General features: G+C 43.2%; 1 protein-coding gene across 1 annotated transcript in view; it reads left to right on the top strand.

The window, feature by feature from the left end:
• LOC115200279 (single-stranded DNA-binding protein 2) overlaps positions 1-15,763 on the top strand; it is a 116,351-nt gene that overhangs the window by 39,683 nt on the left and 60,905 nt on the right. Inside the window, exons 3-4 of the mRNA XM_029763217.1 lie at positions 12,934-12,995; positions 13,369-13,453. Coding sequence (XP_029619077.1) covers positions 12,934-12,995; positions 13,369-13,453 — 147 coding nt within the window. The remainder of the gene's footprint in view (positions 1-12,933; positions 12,996-13,368; positions 13,454-15,763) is intronic.

The following is a 15,763-nucleotide window of genomic DNA, read 5'->3' as shown; positions in this document are numbered from 1 at the left end:
AAGGTAAAGAGGTTTGGAAGTTGAAGCCAGTATACTTCTCTAAATCACTGTAAATTCAAATGCAAAAGAAAGAAAGAAAAGGGATAGAGGATGCAGATGCATCAGCTGGCTCCACTCTCCCACTTCCTCCCCCCTCACATGCACGCACACACACCCTTTCCTCTCTGGCATCCATGTCATATCACTCTGTCTTCTGGAGATGGGGGAGATGAAAGGAGAGGGTTTGAGTGTGGGAACTGAGAGCATTAGTTGAGACAGGGATGTATATAAACACAGCCGTCCCTCCTTCCCCCACTACCATAGTTCCTACTGAAGTAGAGGGGAGGAGAGGAACATGGCTTTAAAGACAGGTTATCCACACAGAGCTGTGTTTACCACACACATCTGTTGATGCCTCCAGGCTGAGATGTTAACTAGTTCCCTAGTGTAACCCTATTCCCTATTTAGTGCACTACTTTTGACCAGTGAATAGGGTGCTATTTGGCATGCAATCCCTGAGACCCAACCCAACCTCAGGGCCAAATCCAAACTGCTTCTCCTGCTGCTGTTGCTGCAGAAAGATGGGTTAACATCCCTGATGGTGTTCACTGTTGATAAAACATTGACTTTGATGAACTCTGATCAGGCTGCAGTCATGTAAACCTTCTAATGCCGAGTGATATCACTCTCAGAGCCAGCCTAAACAATACCCTGACAGTTGCCCCATTGTGTACAGTTTCCTAAGACAGCCACTCTCCACCGTCGCTCAGTCACATGCTTTTACTGTGTGTGTGCATGCTTGTGTGTGTGTGTGTGTGTGTGTGTTTGCGTGTGTGTATCAGAGGAGGCTGGTGGGAGGAGCTATTGGAGGACGGGCTCATTGTAATGGCTGGAATGGAGTAAATGGAATGAAGTCAAAAATGTGGCTTCCATATGCTTGATGTGTTTGATACCGTTCCATTTATTTCATTCCATCCATTACAATGAGCCAGTCCTCCTATAGCTCCTCCCACAAGCCTCCTCTGGTGTGTGTGTTGTGCATGTGTGAGTGACCATAAATCAGGTTTAGCCCAGAGGATGATGTCACTGCTTGCGTTGACCTTGTGTTATGCTAAGTTCTGAAAAAAGCGAGAGAGACCGAGTGAAAGGAAACAGAGTGATGGGGCAAACACAGGGGTGTAAGAGGGTTTACCTCTCAGGCTGATGCATGTCCATATGGAACAGTCCCACGGACACACAACTAATAATGGGTGCTTTGTAAGGTTTATAGTACACACACACACACACACACACACACACACACACACACACACACACACACACACACACACACACACACACACACACACACACCTCAATTATGCAATTACAGTGATCTCCAAAAGTATTGTCTCTGTGCTCCAGCACTTTGGATTTAAAATGATACACTGACTATGAAGTTTAATTGCAGACTGTCATCTTTCATTAGAAGGTGTTTTTTAAATCTATATCAGCACTTTTTGTACATATTCCCCCCATTTCAGGGTACCAAAAGTATTGTGACAAATTCACGTATATGTGTATCAAAGTAGCGAAAAGTTTAGTATTTGGTCCCATATTCCTAGAACACAATGATTACATCAACCTTGTGACTCTACATTTGCTACTTGTTTTGGTTGTGTTTCAGATTATTTACGTCCCAATAGAAATGAATGGTAAATAATGTATTGTGTCATTTTGGAGTCACTTTTATTGTAAATAAGAATATAATATGTTTCTGAACACTTCTACATTAATTTGGATGCTACCATGGTTACAAATAATCCTGAATGAATGGTGGATAATGGTGAGTGAGAAAGTTACAGAGGCACAAATATCATATGGCACCGAAGGGGATGGCTGATGTTTTAAGGGCTCCTAACCAATTGGGCTATTTTGTGTGTTTTTTCGCATTGTTTGTAACTTATTTTATACATAATGTTGACGCTATCGTCTCTTATGACCAAAACGAGCTTCAGGATATCAGAACAGCGATTACTCACCTCGAACTGGACAAAGATTTTTTCTTTAAGGAGTCAGTCGTGAAGGATATAATGCTGCTCCCAGACAAGGCCCAAATCCCCGTCATTCACATGAAGAAAATAAGGAAATACAGGACGATCAGGGTGCCTTGTGAGAATTCGTTGGCAAGTGGGTAACCCGCCTCTAACATCCGTTCTATTACCTAACATGTAATCACTGGAGAATAAACTGGATGAACTCCGTTCGAGACTCTCATACCAATGGAACATTAAAAACTGTAATATCTTATGTCTCACCGAGTTGTGGCTGAAGGACGACACGGATAGTATACAATTGGCTGGGTTTTCCGTGCATCGGCAGGACAGAACAGCTACGTCCGATAAGACGAGGGGTGGGGGTGTGTGTCTATTTGTCAATAACAGCTAGTGCGCAATGTCTAATATTAAAGAAGTCTCGAGGTATTGCTTGCCTGAGGTAGAGTACCTCATGATAAGCTGTAGACCACACTCTCTACCAAGAGAGTTTTCATCTTGTTTTTCGTAGCCATCTATTTACCACCACAAACCGACACTGGCACTAAGACAGAATTCATAAGGCCATAAGCAAACAAAAAAATGCTCATCCAGAAGCGCCGTTCCTAGTGGCTGGGGACTTTAATGCAGGCAATCTTAAATCCGTTTTACCTTATTTCTACCAGCATGTTACATGTGCAACCAGAGGAAAAAAAACTCTAAACCACCATTACTCCAAACACAGAGATGCGTACAAAGCTCTCCCTCGCCCTCCATTTGGCACATTTGACCATAATTCTATCCTCCTGATTTCTGCTTACAAGCAAAAACTAAAGCAGGAAGTACCAGTGACTCGTTCAATACGGAAGTGGTCAGATGACGCAGATGCAACACTACAGGACTGTTTTGCTAGCACAGACTGGAATATTCATCCAAAGGCGAGTATACCCCCTCAGTCACCGGCTTCATCAATAAGTGCATCGGCGATGTCGTCCTCACAGTGACCGTATGTACATATCCCAACAAGAGGCAACATCCGAACCGAGCTGAAGGCTAGAGCTTCCGCTTTCAAGGAGCGGGACAGTAATCTGGACCCTTATAAGAAATCCCACTATGCCCTCAGACGAACCATCAAACATGCAAAGCGTCAATACAGGACTAAGATTGAATCCTACTACACCGGCTCTGACACTCGTCGGGTGACTATTACGGACTACAAAGGGATTCCCAACCGTGAGCTGCCCACTGACTTGAGCCTACCAGACTGGCTAAATGCCTTTTATGCTCGCTTTGAGGCAAGCAACACTGAAGCATGCATGAGAGCACCAGCTGTTCTGGACAACTGTGTGATCATGCTCTCCGTAGCTGATATGAGCAAGACCTTTAAACAGGTCAACATTCACACGGCCGGGGGCCAGACGGATTACCAGGACATGTACTCAGGACGTGTACGCATGGACCAACTGGCAAGTGTCTTCACTGATATTTTCAACCTCTCCCTGACCAAGTCTGTAATACCTACACGTTTCAAGCAGACCACCATAGTCCCTGTGCCCAAGAAAGCTAAGGTAACCTGCTTAAATTACTACCGCCCTGTAGCACTCACATCAGTAGCCATGAAGTGCTTTGAAAGGCTGGTCATGGCTCAAATCAACACCATCATCCTGGAAACCCTAGACCCACAATAGACCCATACCGCCCCAACAGATCCACAGATTACGCAATCTCAATGACACTCCACACTGCCCTTTCCCACCTGGACAAAAGGAACACCTACAGTGGGGGAAAAATGTATTTGATCCCCTGCTGATTTTGTACGTTTGCCCACTTACAAAGAAATGATCAGTCTATAATTTTAATAGTAGGTTTATTTGAACAGTGAGAGACAGAATAACAAACAAAAAAATACTGAAAAACGCATGTCAAAAATGTTATAAAATTATTTGCATTTTAATGAGGGAAATAAGTATTTGACCCCTCTGCAAAACATGACTTAGTACTTGGTGGCAAAATCCGTGCTGGCAATCACAGAGGTCAGACGTTTCTTGTAGTTGGCCACCAGGTTTGCACACATCTCAGGAGGGATTTTGTCCCACTCCTCTTTGCAGATCTTCTCCAAGTCATTAAGGTTTCAAGGCTGACGTTTTGGGTCATTGTCATGCTGGAATACCCATCCACGACCCATTTTCAATGCCCTGGCTGAAGGAAGGAGGTTCTCACCCAAGATTTGACGGTACATGGCCCCGCCCATCGTCCCTTTGATACGGTGAAGTTGTCCTGTCCCCTTAGCAGAAAAACATCCCCAAAGCATAATGTTTCCACCTCCATGTTTGATGGTGGAGATGGTCTTCTTGGGGTCATAGGCAGCATTCCTCCTCCTCCAAACACGGCGAGTTGAGTTTATGTCAAAGAGCTCCATTTTGGTCTCATCTGACCACAACACTTTCACCAGTTGTCCTCTGAGTCATTCAGATGTTCATTGGCAAACTTCAGACGGGCCTGTATATGTATTCTTGAGCAGGGGGACCTTGCGGGCACTGCAGGATTTCAGTCCTTCACGGCGTAGTGTGTTACCAATTGTTTTCTTCGTGACTATGGTCCCAGCTGCCTTGAGATCATTGACAAGATCCTCCCGTGTAGTTCTGGGCTGATTCCTCACCGTTCTCATGATCATTGCAACTCTACGAGGTGAGATCTTGCATGGAGCCCCAGGCCGAGGGATATTGACAGTTCTTTTGTGTTTCTTCCATTTGCAAATGTTCAACACCATAGTGCCACAAAGCTCATCACTAAGCTAAGGACCCTGGGAGTAAACACCTCCATCTCCAACTGGATCCTGGACTTCCTGACTGGCTGCCCCCAGGTGGTAAGAGTAGGCAACAATACACCTGCCACACTGATCCTCAACACAGTGGCCCCTCAGGGGTGCGTGCTTAGCCCACTCCTGTACTCCCTGTTCACCCACGACTGCGTGGCCAAGCACAACTCCAACACCATCATTAAGTTTGCTGATGACAAACCAGGCAAAATGAAACAGGCTTATTTTTATAATGAATATGAATTCGGAGGGTAGAAATGATTACATATTAAAGCATTAGACCTCTCACTAAAGGCTTCCGTTTTACAAAAGTTATACTTAAATCCAAACTGGTTCTCTTACAAATTAAAAATAATGTCTCACCCCATGCTCAATAATGGTCTTTTTCCTTTTATTCAGATTACAACCTCGTACTTTCAGTTATTTGAAAAGGAAATAATCTCCCAAATATTGCTAGTTAAAAAAAAGCTACAATTTCAATTTGGTTACAATTTCAATTTAATCCACCTGAAAAAAAACAGAACAAATAAAACAACACATATTGTGGTTAAACTCAAATATACTAATAGATTAAAAAAAACATTTTTTTTTATATAAAAAAAAAAACATAATCTTTGTAAATTATATCAGAAATTGGACTGGTGGAGTAATGTCACACATGCAGCTAAGAAAAATATATGGACATGTCTGCTCTACCCAAAATTACAACCAACTAATTGTGGATTTACCACAAAAATTGAAGAGGAAAGTAGAAGAGGGAAAAAGTAGGGAATTTGTCTGTCGGCCCTGCATTAAATACCATAATTGGTTAAAGAAAATTGTGATAAATAAATATCAGTTTCATTTAAGGACCAAAAAATGTACAGCTGTGCCATAGAGATTGCAAAATTGTTGGGAAGAAATTTTCGACGTACTGATTCCATGGCTTGAGTTGCAAAGAAAAAGCCATATCTCAGACTGGCCAATAAAAATAAAAATATTAAGATGGGCAAAAGGACACAGACACTGGACAGAGGAACGCTGCCTAGAAGGCCAGCATCCCGGAGTCGCCTCTTCACTGTTGACATTGAGACTGGTGTTTTGCGAGTACTATTTAATGGAGCTGCCAGGTGAGGACTTGTGAGGTGTCTGTTTCTCAAACTAGACACTCTAATGTAATTATCCTCTTGCTCAGTTGTGCACTGGGGCCTCCTACTCCTCTTTCTATTCTGGTTAGAGACAGTTGTACAAGATCTTCAGTTTCTTGGCAATTTCTCGCATGGAATAGCCTTAATTTCTCAGAACAAGAATAGACTGACAAGTTCCAGAAGAAAGTTATTTGTTTCTGGCCAATTTGAGCCTGTAATTGAACCCACAAATGCTGATGCTCCAGATACTCAACTTCTCTAAAGAAGGCCTATTGCTTCTTTAATCAGCACTAGAGTTTTCAGCTGTGCTAACATAATTGCAAAAGGGTTTTCTAATGATTAATTAGCCTTTTAAAATGCTAAACTTGGATTAGCTAACACAACGTGCCTTTGGAACACAGAAGTGATGGTTGCTGATAATGGGCCTCTATACGCCTATGTAGGTATTCCATAAAAGAATCTGCCGTTTCCAGCTACACTAGTCATTTACAACATTAACAATGTCTACATTCTATCTGATCAATTTAATGTTATTTTAATAGACCAAAAATTTGCTCTTCTTTTAAAAACATGGACATTTGTAAGTGACCCCAAACTTTTGAACGGTAGTGTATGTATATTGTTAGATTCTAATTATTAGAGTAAGAACTCAACGGACACTGTGAAAACTTAAACCAGGTTTATTCTTCCCAAAGGATCGAACAGCTGAACTGACAAAAACATGTTTACTATAGTGGTGTACAGTGGGGCAAAAAAGTATTTAGTCAGCTACCAATTGTGCAAGTTCTCCCACTTAAAAAACTATGACAGACTAAATGAGAAAAAAAATCCTGAAAATCACATTGTAGGATTTTTAATGAATTTATTTGCAAATTATGGTGGAAAATAAGTATTTGGTCACCTACAATCAAGCAAGATTTCTGTCTCTCACAGACCTGTAACTTCTTCTTTAAGAGGCTCCTCTGTCCTCCACTCGTTACCTGTATTAATGGCACCTGTTTGAACTTGTTATCAGTATAAAAGACACCTGTCCACAACCTCAAACAGTTACACGCCAAACTCCACTATGGCCAAGACCAAAGAGCTGTCAAAGGACACCAGAAAGAAAATTGTAGACCTGCACCAGGCTGGGAAGACTGAATCTGCAATAGGTAAGCAGCTTGGTTTGAAGAAATCAACTGTGGGAGCAATTATTAGGAATTGAAGACATACAAGACCACTGATAATCTCCCTCGATCTGGGGCTCCACACAAGATCTCACCCCGTGGGGTCAAAATAATCACAAGAACGGTGAGCAAAAATCCCAGAACCACACGGGGGGACCTAGTGAATGACCTGCAGAGAGCTGGGACCAAAGTAACAAAGCCTACCATCAGTAACACACTACGCCGCCAGGGACTCAAATCCTGCAGTGCCAGACGTGTCCCCCTGCTTAAGCCAGTACATGTCCAGGCCCGTCTGAAGTTTGCTAGAGAGCATTTGGATGATCCAGAAGAGGATTGGGAGAATGTCATATGGTCAGATGAAACCAAAATATAACTTTTTGGTAAAAACTCAACTCGTCGTGTTTGGAGGACAAAGAATGCTGAGTTGCATCCAAAGAACACCATACCTACTGTGAAGCATGGGGGTGGAAACATCATGCTTTGTGGCTGTTTTTCTGCAAAGGGACCAGGACGACTGATCCGTGTAAAGGAAAGAATGAATGGGGCCATGTATCGTGAGATTTTGAGTGAAAACCTCCTTCCATCAGCAAGGGCATTGAAGATGAAACGTGGCTGGGTCTTTCACCATGACAATGATCCCAAACACACCACCCGGGCAACGAAGGAGTGGCTTCGTAAGAAGCATTTCAAGGTCCTGGAGTGGCCTAGCCAGTCTCCAGATCTCAACCCCATAGAAAATCTTTGGAGGGAGTTGAAAGTCCGTGTTGCCCAGCGACAGCCCCAAAACATCACTGCTCTAGAGGAGATCTGCATCGAGGAATGGGCCAAAATACCAGCAACAGTGTGTGAAAACCTTGTGAAGACTTACAGAAAACGTTTGACCTGTGTCATTGCCAACAAAGGGTATGTAACAAAGTATTGAGATAAACTTTTGTTATTGACCAAATACTTATTTTCCACCATAATTTGCAAATAAATTCATTAAAAATCCTACAATGTGATTTTCTGGATTTTCTTTTCTCATTTTGTCTGTCATAGTTGAAGTGTACCTATGATGAAAATCTCATCTTTTTAAGTGGGAGAACTTGCACAATTGGTGGCTGACTAAATACTTTTTTGCCCCACTGTATATGTACCCCACTTTGGGTGGAGTCTCCTGCTTCTCGCTAAACATTGTATCTTCATTGCTAGGCAGGAAACTAAGTGATACGGGCAATACTTTTTTTCCTTCTCCCTTAACATGACCTGACCTGACCTCGACCCTCTTCATCACTAATCCATGACTCTCTCCCCTTATCAATGCCTGCCACAAATGATAGTTTTCCCTACACACATTCCAAGCTTAATTGCACACACCATATACCTTCTTCCTACAGATAACCATTAACTTCTGGTGTAGACCCTCCAAACCATAGTACTCAATATTTCAGTAGAATACCTGATAATTAACCCTATTTCAAGTTTAGGAGTTAGAACCCAGAATCCATCAATATGTACAGTTGAAGTCGGAAGTTTACATACACTTAGGTTGGACTCATTAAAACTCGTTTTTCAACCACTCCACAAATTTCTTGTTAACAAACTATAGTTCTGGCAAGTCGGTTAGGACATCTACTTTGTGCATGACACAAGTAATTTTTCCAACAATTGTTTACAGACAGATTATTTCACTTATAATTCACTGTATCACAATTCCAGTGGGTCAGAAGTTTACATACACTAAGTTGACTGTGCCTTTAAACAGCTTGGCAAATTCCAGAAAATGATTTCATGGCTTTATAAGCTTCTGATAGGCTAATTGACATCATTTGAGTCAATTGGAGGATTACATGTGGATGTATTTTAAGGCCTACCTTCAAACTCAGTGTGTCTTTGCTTGACATCATGGGAAAATCAAAAGAAATCAGCCAAGACCTCAGAATTTTTTTTGTAGAACTCCACAAGTCTGGTTCATCCTTGGGAGCAATTTCCAAACGCCTGAAGGTACCACGTTCATCTGTACAAACAATAGTACGCAAGTATAAACACCATGGAACCACGCAGGTGTCAGACCGCTCAGGAAGGAAACATGTTCTGTCTCCTAGAGATGAACGTACTTTGGTGCGAAAAGTGCAAATCAATCCCAGAAAAACAGCAAAGGACATTGTGAAGATGCTGGAGGAAACAGGCACAAAAGTATCTATATCCACAGTTAAACGAGTCCTATATCAACATAACCTGAAAGGCTGCTCAGCAAGGAAGAAGCCACTGCTCCAAAACCTCCATAAGAAAGCCAGACTACAGTTTGCAACTGCACATGGGGACAAAGATCGTACTTTTTGGAGAAACGTCCTCTGGTCTGATGAAAGAAAAATAGAACTGTTTGGCCATAATGACCATCATTATGTTTGGAGGAAAAAGGGGGAGGCTTGCAAGCTGAAGAACACCATCCCAACCGTGAAGCATGGAGGTGGCAGCATCATGTTGTGGGGGTGCTTTGCTGCAGGAGGGACTAGTGCACTTCACAAAATAGATGACATCATGAGGACAGAAAATTATGTAGATATATTGAAGCAACATGTCAAAACATCAGTCAGGAAGTTAAAGCTTGGTCGCAAATGGGTCTTCCAAATGGACAATGACCCCAAGCATACTTCCAAAGTTGTGGCAAAATGGCTAAAGGACAACAAAGTCAAGGTATAGAGTGGCCATCACAAAGCCCTGACTTCAAACCTATAGAACATTTGTGGGCGGAACTGAAAAAACGTGTGCGAGCAAGGAGGCCTACAAACCTGACTCAGTTACACCAGCTCTGTTAGGAGGAATGGGCCAAAAGTCCAACTTATTGTGAGAAGCTTGTGGAGGCTACCCGAAACGTTTGACCCAAGTTAAACAATTTAAAGGCAATGCTACCAAATACTAATTGAGTGTATGTAAACTTCTGACCCACTGGGAATGTGATGAAAGAAATAAAAGCTGAAATTAATCATTCTCTCTACTATTATTCTGGCATTTCACATTCTTAAAATAAAGTGGTGATCCTAACTGGCCTAAGACAGGGAATTTTTACTAGGATTAAATGTCAGGAATTGTGAAAAACTGAGTTTAAATGTATTTGGCTAAGGTGTATGTAAACTTCCGACTTCAACTGTATATATATTTGAAAAAAATATATATGGGGGATTGGAAGTGATGCAGACAATTACATTGATGGACGCTACAATCTATCTGCAATATTAAAGCTGATCTACCCCCTAAACGTTTTTTTTTTATGTTTGGTGACGACACAACGGTGGTAGGCCTGATCACCAACAACTTTGAGAGATGATCATGGACTACAGGAAAAGGAGGGCTGTACACGCCCCCATTCACATCAATGTGTTTGTAGTGAAGCAGGTCGAGAGTTTCAAGTTCCTTGGTGTCCACATCACCAACAAACTATCATGTTCCAAACACATCAAGAAAGTCATGAAGAGGGCACGACAACGCCTTCTCCCCCTCAGGAGACTGAAAATATTTGGCATGGGTCCCCAGATCCTCAAAGTTATACAGCTGCACCATTGAGAGCATCCTGACCAGTTGCCTGGTATGGCAACTGCTCGGCATCCGACCGAAAGATGCTACAGAGGGTAGTGAGTACGGCTCAGGACATCACTGGGGCCAAGCTTCCTGCCATCCAGGACCTATATACTAGGTGGTGTCAGAGGAAGGCCCAACAAATTGTTGAAGACTCCAGTCACCCAAGTCATAGACTGTTTTCTCTGCTACCACACGGCAAGCGGTACCAGAGCTCCAAGTCTAGGTTCAAAAGGCTCCTCAACAGCTTCTACCCACAAGCCATAAGACTGCTGAACAATGAATCAAATGGCCACCCGGACTGTTTGCATTGACACCACTCCCCCCCTTTGTTTTTACACTGCTGCTACTCTGTGTTTATTATCCATGCAGTCACTTACCCTTTCCTACATGTACAAATGACCTCCACTAACCTGTACCCCCACACATTGACCCGGTACCGGTACCCCCTGTATATAGCCTCATTATCGTTATTTATTTAAAAATCACTGAAGCTGGAGACTTATTTCTCCCTCTCTAACTTTAAGCATCAGCTGTCAGAGCAGCTTACCGATCACTGTACCTGTACAGAACCCATCTGTAAATAGCACACCCAACTACCTCATCCCCATATTGTTTTTTGTTTTTTTTGCTCTTTTGCACCCCAGTATCGCTACTTGCACATCATCATCTGCACATCGATCACTCGTGTTAATGCTAAATTGTATTTATTTCGCCTCTATGGCCTATTTATTGCCTTACCTCCCTAATCTTACTACATTTGCACACACTGTACATTGACTTTTTCTATTGTGTTATTGACTGTATGTTTGTTTATCCCATGTGTAACTCTGTGTTGTTTTTGTCGCACTGCTTTGCTTTATCTTTATCACGCCATGATCTGTTTCACCTGTCCTTGTGATTGTCTCCACCCCCCTCCAGGTGTCACTTATTTTCCCCAGTGTATTTATCCCCGTGTTTCCTGTCTCTCTGTGCCAGTTCGTCTTCTATGTTCAAGTCAACCAGCGTGTTTTTTTCCCGTGCTCCTACTTTTCTATTCTCTTTTACTAGTCCTCCCGGTTTTGACCTTTCTCTGTTTTTCTGGACTCCATTCCCGCCTGCCTGACCATTCTGCCTGCCCTGACCTCGAGCCTGCCTGCCATTCTGTACCTCTGGAACTCTGAACTGGTTTTGACATTTTGCCTGTCCATGACCATTCTCTTGCCTACCCTTTTTGGATTGTTAATAAACATCTTGGACTCTAACCATCTGCCTCCTGTGTCTGCATCTGGGTCTCGCCTTGTGCCCTTATAATCTTGGACAGGTCACAGTTGTAAATGGCCTACCTAAACTGGCCTACCTGGTTAAATAAAGGTGAAATAAAAAATCTAATGTTTTTATTGTGTTACTTTAAAAAAAAAATGTTTTACTTTAGTTTATTTAGTAAATATTTTCTTAACAAAATATTTGTTAAACTGTGTTGTTGGTTAAGGGTTTGTCAGTAAGCATTTCACGGTAAGGTCTACACCTGTTCTATTCGGTGCATGGACAAATAGAATTTGATTTGATAAATCCCCTCAAATGCTAACCTCCCCTGTTATTGTAATGGTGAGAGGTTAGTATGTCTTGGAGGTATGATATTTGTGTGTCATCATTATTAACAATTAATTCAGGATTATCCATAATAATGGTAGCATCCACATTAATGTAGAAGTTTTTAGAAACATTCTATTCTTATTTACAATTAAAGTGACTCCAAAATGACACAATACATTATTTTCCAAAATAATCTGAAACACATTAAAATAATCTGAAACACAACCAAAACAAATAGCAAATTTAGAGTCACAAGCTTGATATAATCATTGCGTTCTAGGAATATGGGACCAAATACTAAACTTTTGACTACTTTGATACACATATGTGAATTTGTCCCAATACTTTTGGTACCCTGAAATGAAGGGACAATGTACAAAAGTGCTGTAATTTAAAATGGTTCGCCCGATGTGGATGAAAATACCCTCTAATGAAAGATGACAGTCTGCACTTTAACCTCATAATCATTGTGTCATTTGAAATCCAAAGTGCTGGAATACAGAGCCAAAACAACAGAAAATGTGTCACTCTCCCAATACTTTTGGAGCTCACTGTATATAATGATGTGTATGTGAATTCCCACATACCCTCAAAATACTTGTAGAGTTTAGTTTCATGTCATCAATATTACAGTACAATGGAGTCTACACCTACACTTTATACACCTTATCTGAAACCTCTCTGTCTTTCTGTGTCTCTAGATCCGATGGGAGAAGAACATCACATTAGGAGAGCCCCCAGGATTCCTCCACTCTTGGTGGTGGTGAGCACAGTACTCTCCTTTATCTTCATCCGCCTCTCTATTACAACTTGTTGTCAATGACTTGTTGTAAATGACAATGACCTATCAATGGACTTATTAAAACCACTTCAGTTTTCCCTGTTAGATGTTAATGAAAGGGAAGGGAAGGGGGATGCCTAGTCAGTCTGATTCAGAGAGGTTTCGGGGGGCTGCCTTGCCGGACAGGGGGACCTTGTCCCTCCTACTCCTACTCTGAGATCCTCTGTGAATATGGGTCCTGGTAACATTCTGAAAAAATCAGGATGATAACATTAATAATGATAAAGATAATGTTATTTTAGTGTGTTTTTTGCACTTCTGTGTATATAACCTCCCCGCCGTCCCTGTGCTACAGTGTGTTCTGGGACCTGTACTGCGCGGCCCCGGAGAGGAGAGAGACATGTGAACATTCTAGTGAGGCCAAGGCCTTCCATGACTACGTGAGTCACCATCAACATTACCTCACCCTGTCCACAACCACAAGTACTGCTGCCCCACACTGGTGCCTACTGCTGCCCCACACTGGTGCATACTGCTGCCCCACACTAGTGCCTACTCATGCTCCACACTGGTGCCTACTGCTGCCCCACACTGGTGCATACTGCTGCCCCACACTGGTGCATACTGCTGCCCCACACTAGTGCCTACTGCTGCCCCACACTAGTGCCTACTCATGCTCCACACTAGTGCCTACTCATGCTCCACACTAGTGCCTACTGCTGCCCCACACTAGTGCCTACTGCTGCCCCACACTGGTGCCTACTGCTGCCCCACACTGGTGCCTACTGCTGCCCCACACTAGTGCTTACACATGCCCAACACTGGTGCCTACTGCTGCCCCACACTGGCGCCTACTGCTGCCCCACATTGGTGCCTACTGCTGCCCCAAACTGGTGCCCACTACTGCCCCACACAGGTGCCAACCAGTTCTGCCAGTGTTTTTAAATAGATATACAATGGATAGGAGTTGAGCGGCTGGATGTAGGCTAACTAGTGAAGATGAACATGATGGAAATATTGTTCTGTGTTTACTCTTTTGATGTGGTGTGTTCAGTAAGTATCTGTTTACTCTGTGATGTGATGTGTTCAGGTAAGTGCTGTCCAGTAACAGTAATAGGGAAAGTCATGTAAGCATATCCAGAGCCTGAGCTCTGTCTGAACACCTCCTTTGTCTCTCTCTCTCTCTCTCTCTCTCTCTCTCTCTGTCTCTCTCACTCCAGAGGGAATGGAGTCGGAGGGGTCTCCTGCTTTTTGATGTTGTTGTTCTCTCTCTGTAGCCAGCCTGACTCGTCAGATTTTGTGCGGCGTGGCTTATTGAGACGCATTGTTGGGAGTGCACAGGTTGTAGCTTTCTGCTTACCCTAGCAGGGTCCTCTTCTCTGTCTGTCTCTGTCTCTCCTCTCTCTCTCACTCCCCCCACATACCCTCTCTCACTTTGGGTTTAGCAACCGCAGAGGGAGGAGAGAAAGGAGAGAGAATGGTAGTTGGAGGGAGGGAGGTGGGGGAACGGTGCAAAAGGTGTGAGGTGGAGTGTGTAGAAGAGAGATGTGTGTGCATGTGTGTGTGAGGTGCAGTGCGGGTGAAGTCAGATGATGCTGCTGATGCTGGTGATGATGATGTGTGTGATGAATAGGCTCCTGGGGAATGAGGCAGCAGCACTATGATGATGTCATCCTGGCTCTGGGGAAAGGAGCTGGAGGGCGGCCCAACCTCTGAGCCCTGAGACAGAGAGGGGCCGGGGGTGGGTGGGTGGATGGGGGGGCGTTTGGAGAGTGAGGAATGGAAAGGGAGGGGGAGAGAGAACGAGGTGGGAGTCGGAGAGTGGGGGATGGAACTGGAAAGAGAGGGGGAGAAGGAGTAGGAGAGAGGAGGAAAGAAAGAAAGAAAGAAAGAAAGATGGAGAGGTGGAGGTGGACAGAGGGAATCAGAGGCACAGAGAGAGGAAGGAATGGAAGGAGTCTCACCTTGCTTAGTCCCTGTTCATCCTGCCTCTTCTAAATCGTACTGGTAACAACACCACTCACAGTCTAACTACAATTCATGTTTAGAAAACTCCATATTTTCAGCTTCTTCTATTACTCTCTGTAAAATGCATCTTAATATGGTGGGCGAAATAAATGGCACAGAATGAACAGAATTCTTCCATGTTCTTCTCCTGGATGTAATCTGTGAGCTTTAATTAGCCAAGGTCACTTTCAATTAACTGTAGTAATGCAGTGGTGGTTGTGAGATCCAATCAGAACCAATCCACCACAAAGATACTGTAACTGCTTTACATAGCTCAATTAACAGAGATGAAGAGAACATTATGATTGGCCGTATTGAAAAAGTAAAATACCTTGATTTGATGGAGATCGTCTTTTGTTTCAATCGTGTGACTTGAGGCTAATGAAGATGTAATCAGACATATTGGTGATAATTATTTTCAGATGGCTAATTACTGTTCAGGAGTTTGCTCTGCTCATTCCATGGTTGCCTGACGACTCATACCGAATGTAATTCCACTGCTCCATCTATCAACACATACAGTCAGTCTGAGACTGCCATCATATAAGGCCTTTCTGCTGACGTCAAAGTGAGGGGTGTTGTAGGAGGAGGAGGAGATCGAATCCAGACACATCGTGGGGAAGAAGCGTTAGTGGGCGTGGCGTTTGGCCTGAGCGATGTGGATGGGTGTCTGTGTGTGTGTATTTGCATGTGAGCTCGCGTGCGTGTGTGTTTGGTTGCGTGCGTGTGTGTGTGGTTGTGCG

The sequence above is a fragment of the Salmo trutta genome, chromosome 9 (assembly GCF_901001165.1).
Source record: "Salmo trutta chromosome 9, fSalTru1.1, whole genome shotgun sequence".
NCBI lineage: Eukaryota > Metazoa > Chordata > Actinopteri > Salmoniformes > Salmonidae > Salmo > Salmo trutta.
Note: the sequence above shows the minus strand (reverse complement) of the source record. Positions and strands in the feature narration are given on the sequence as shown.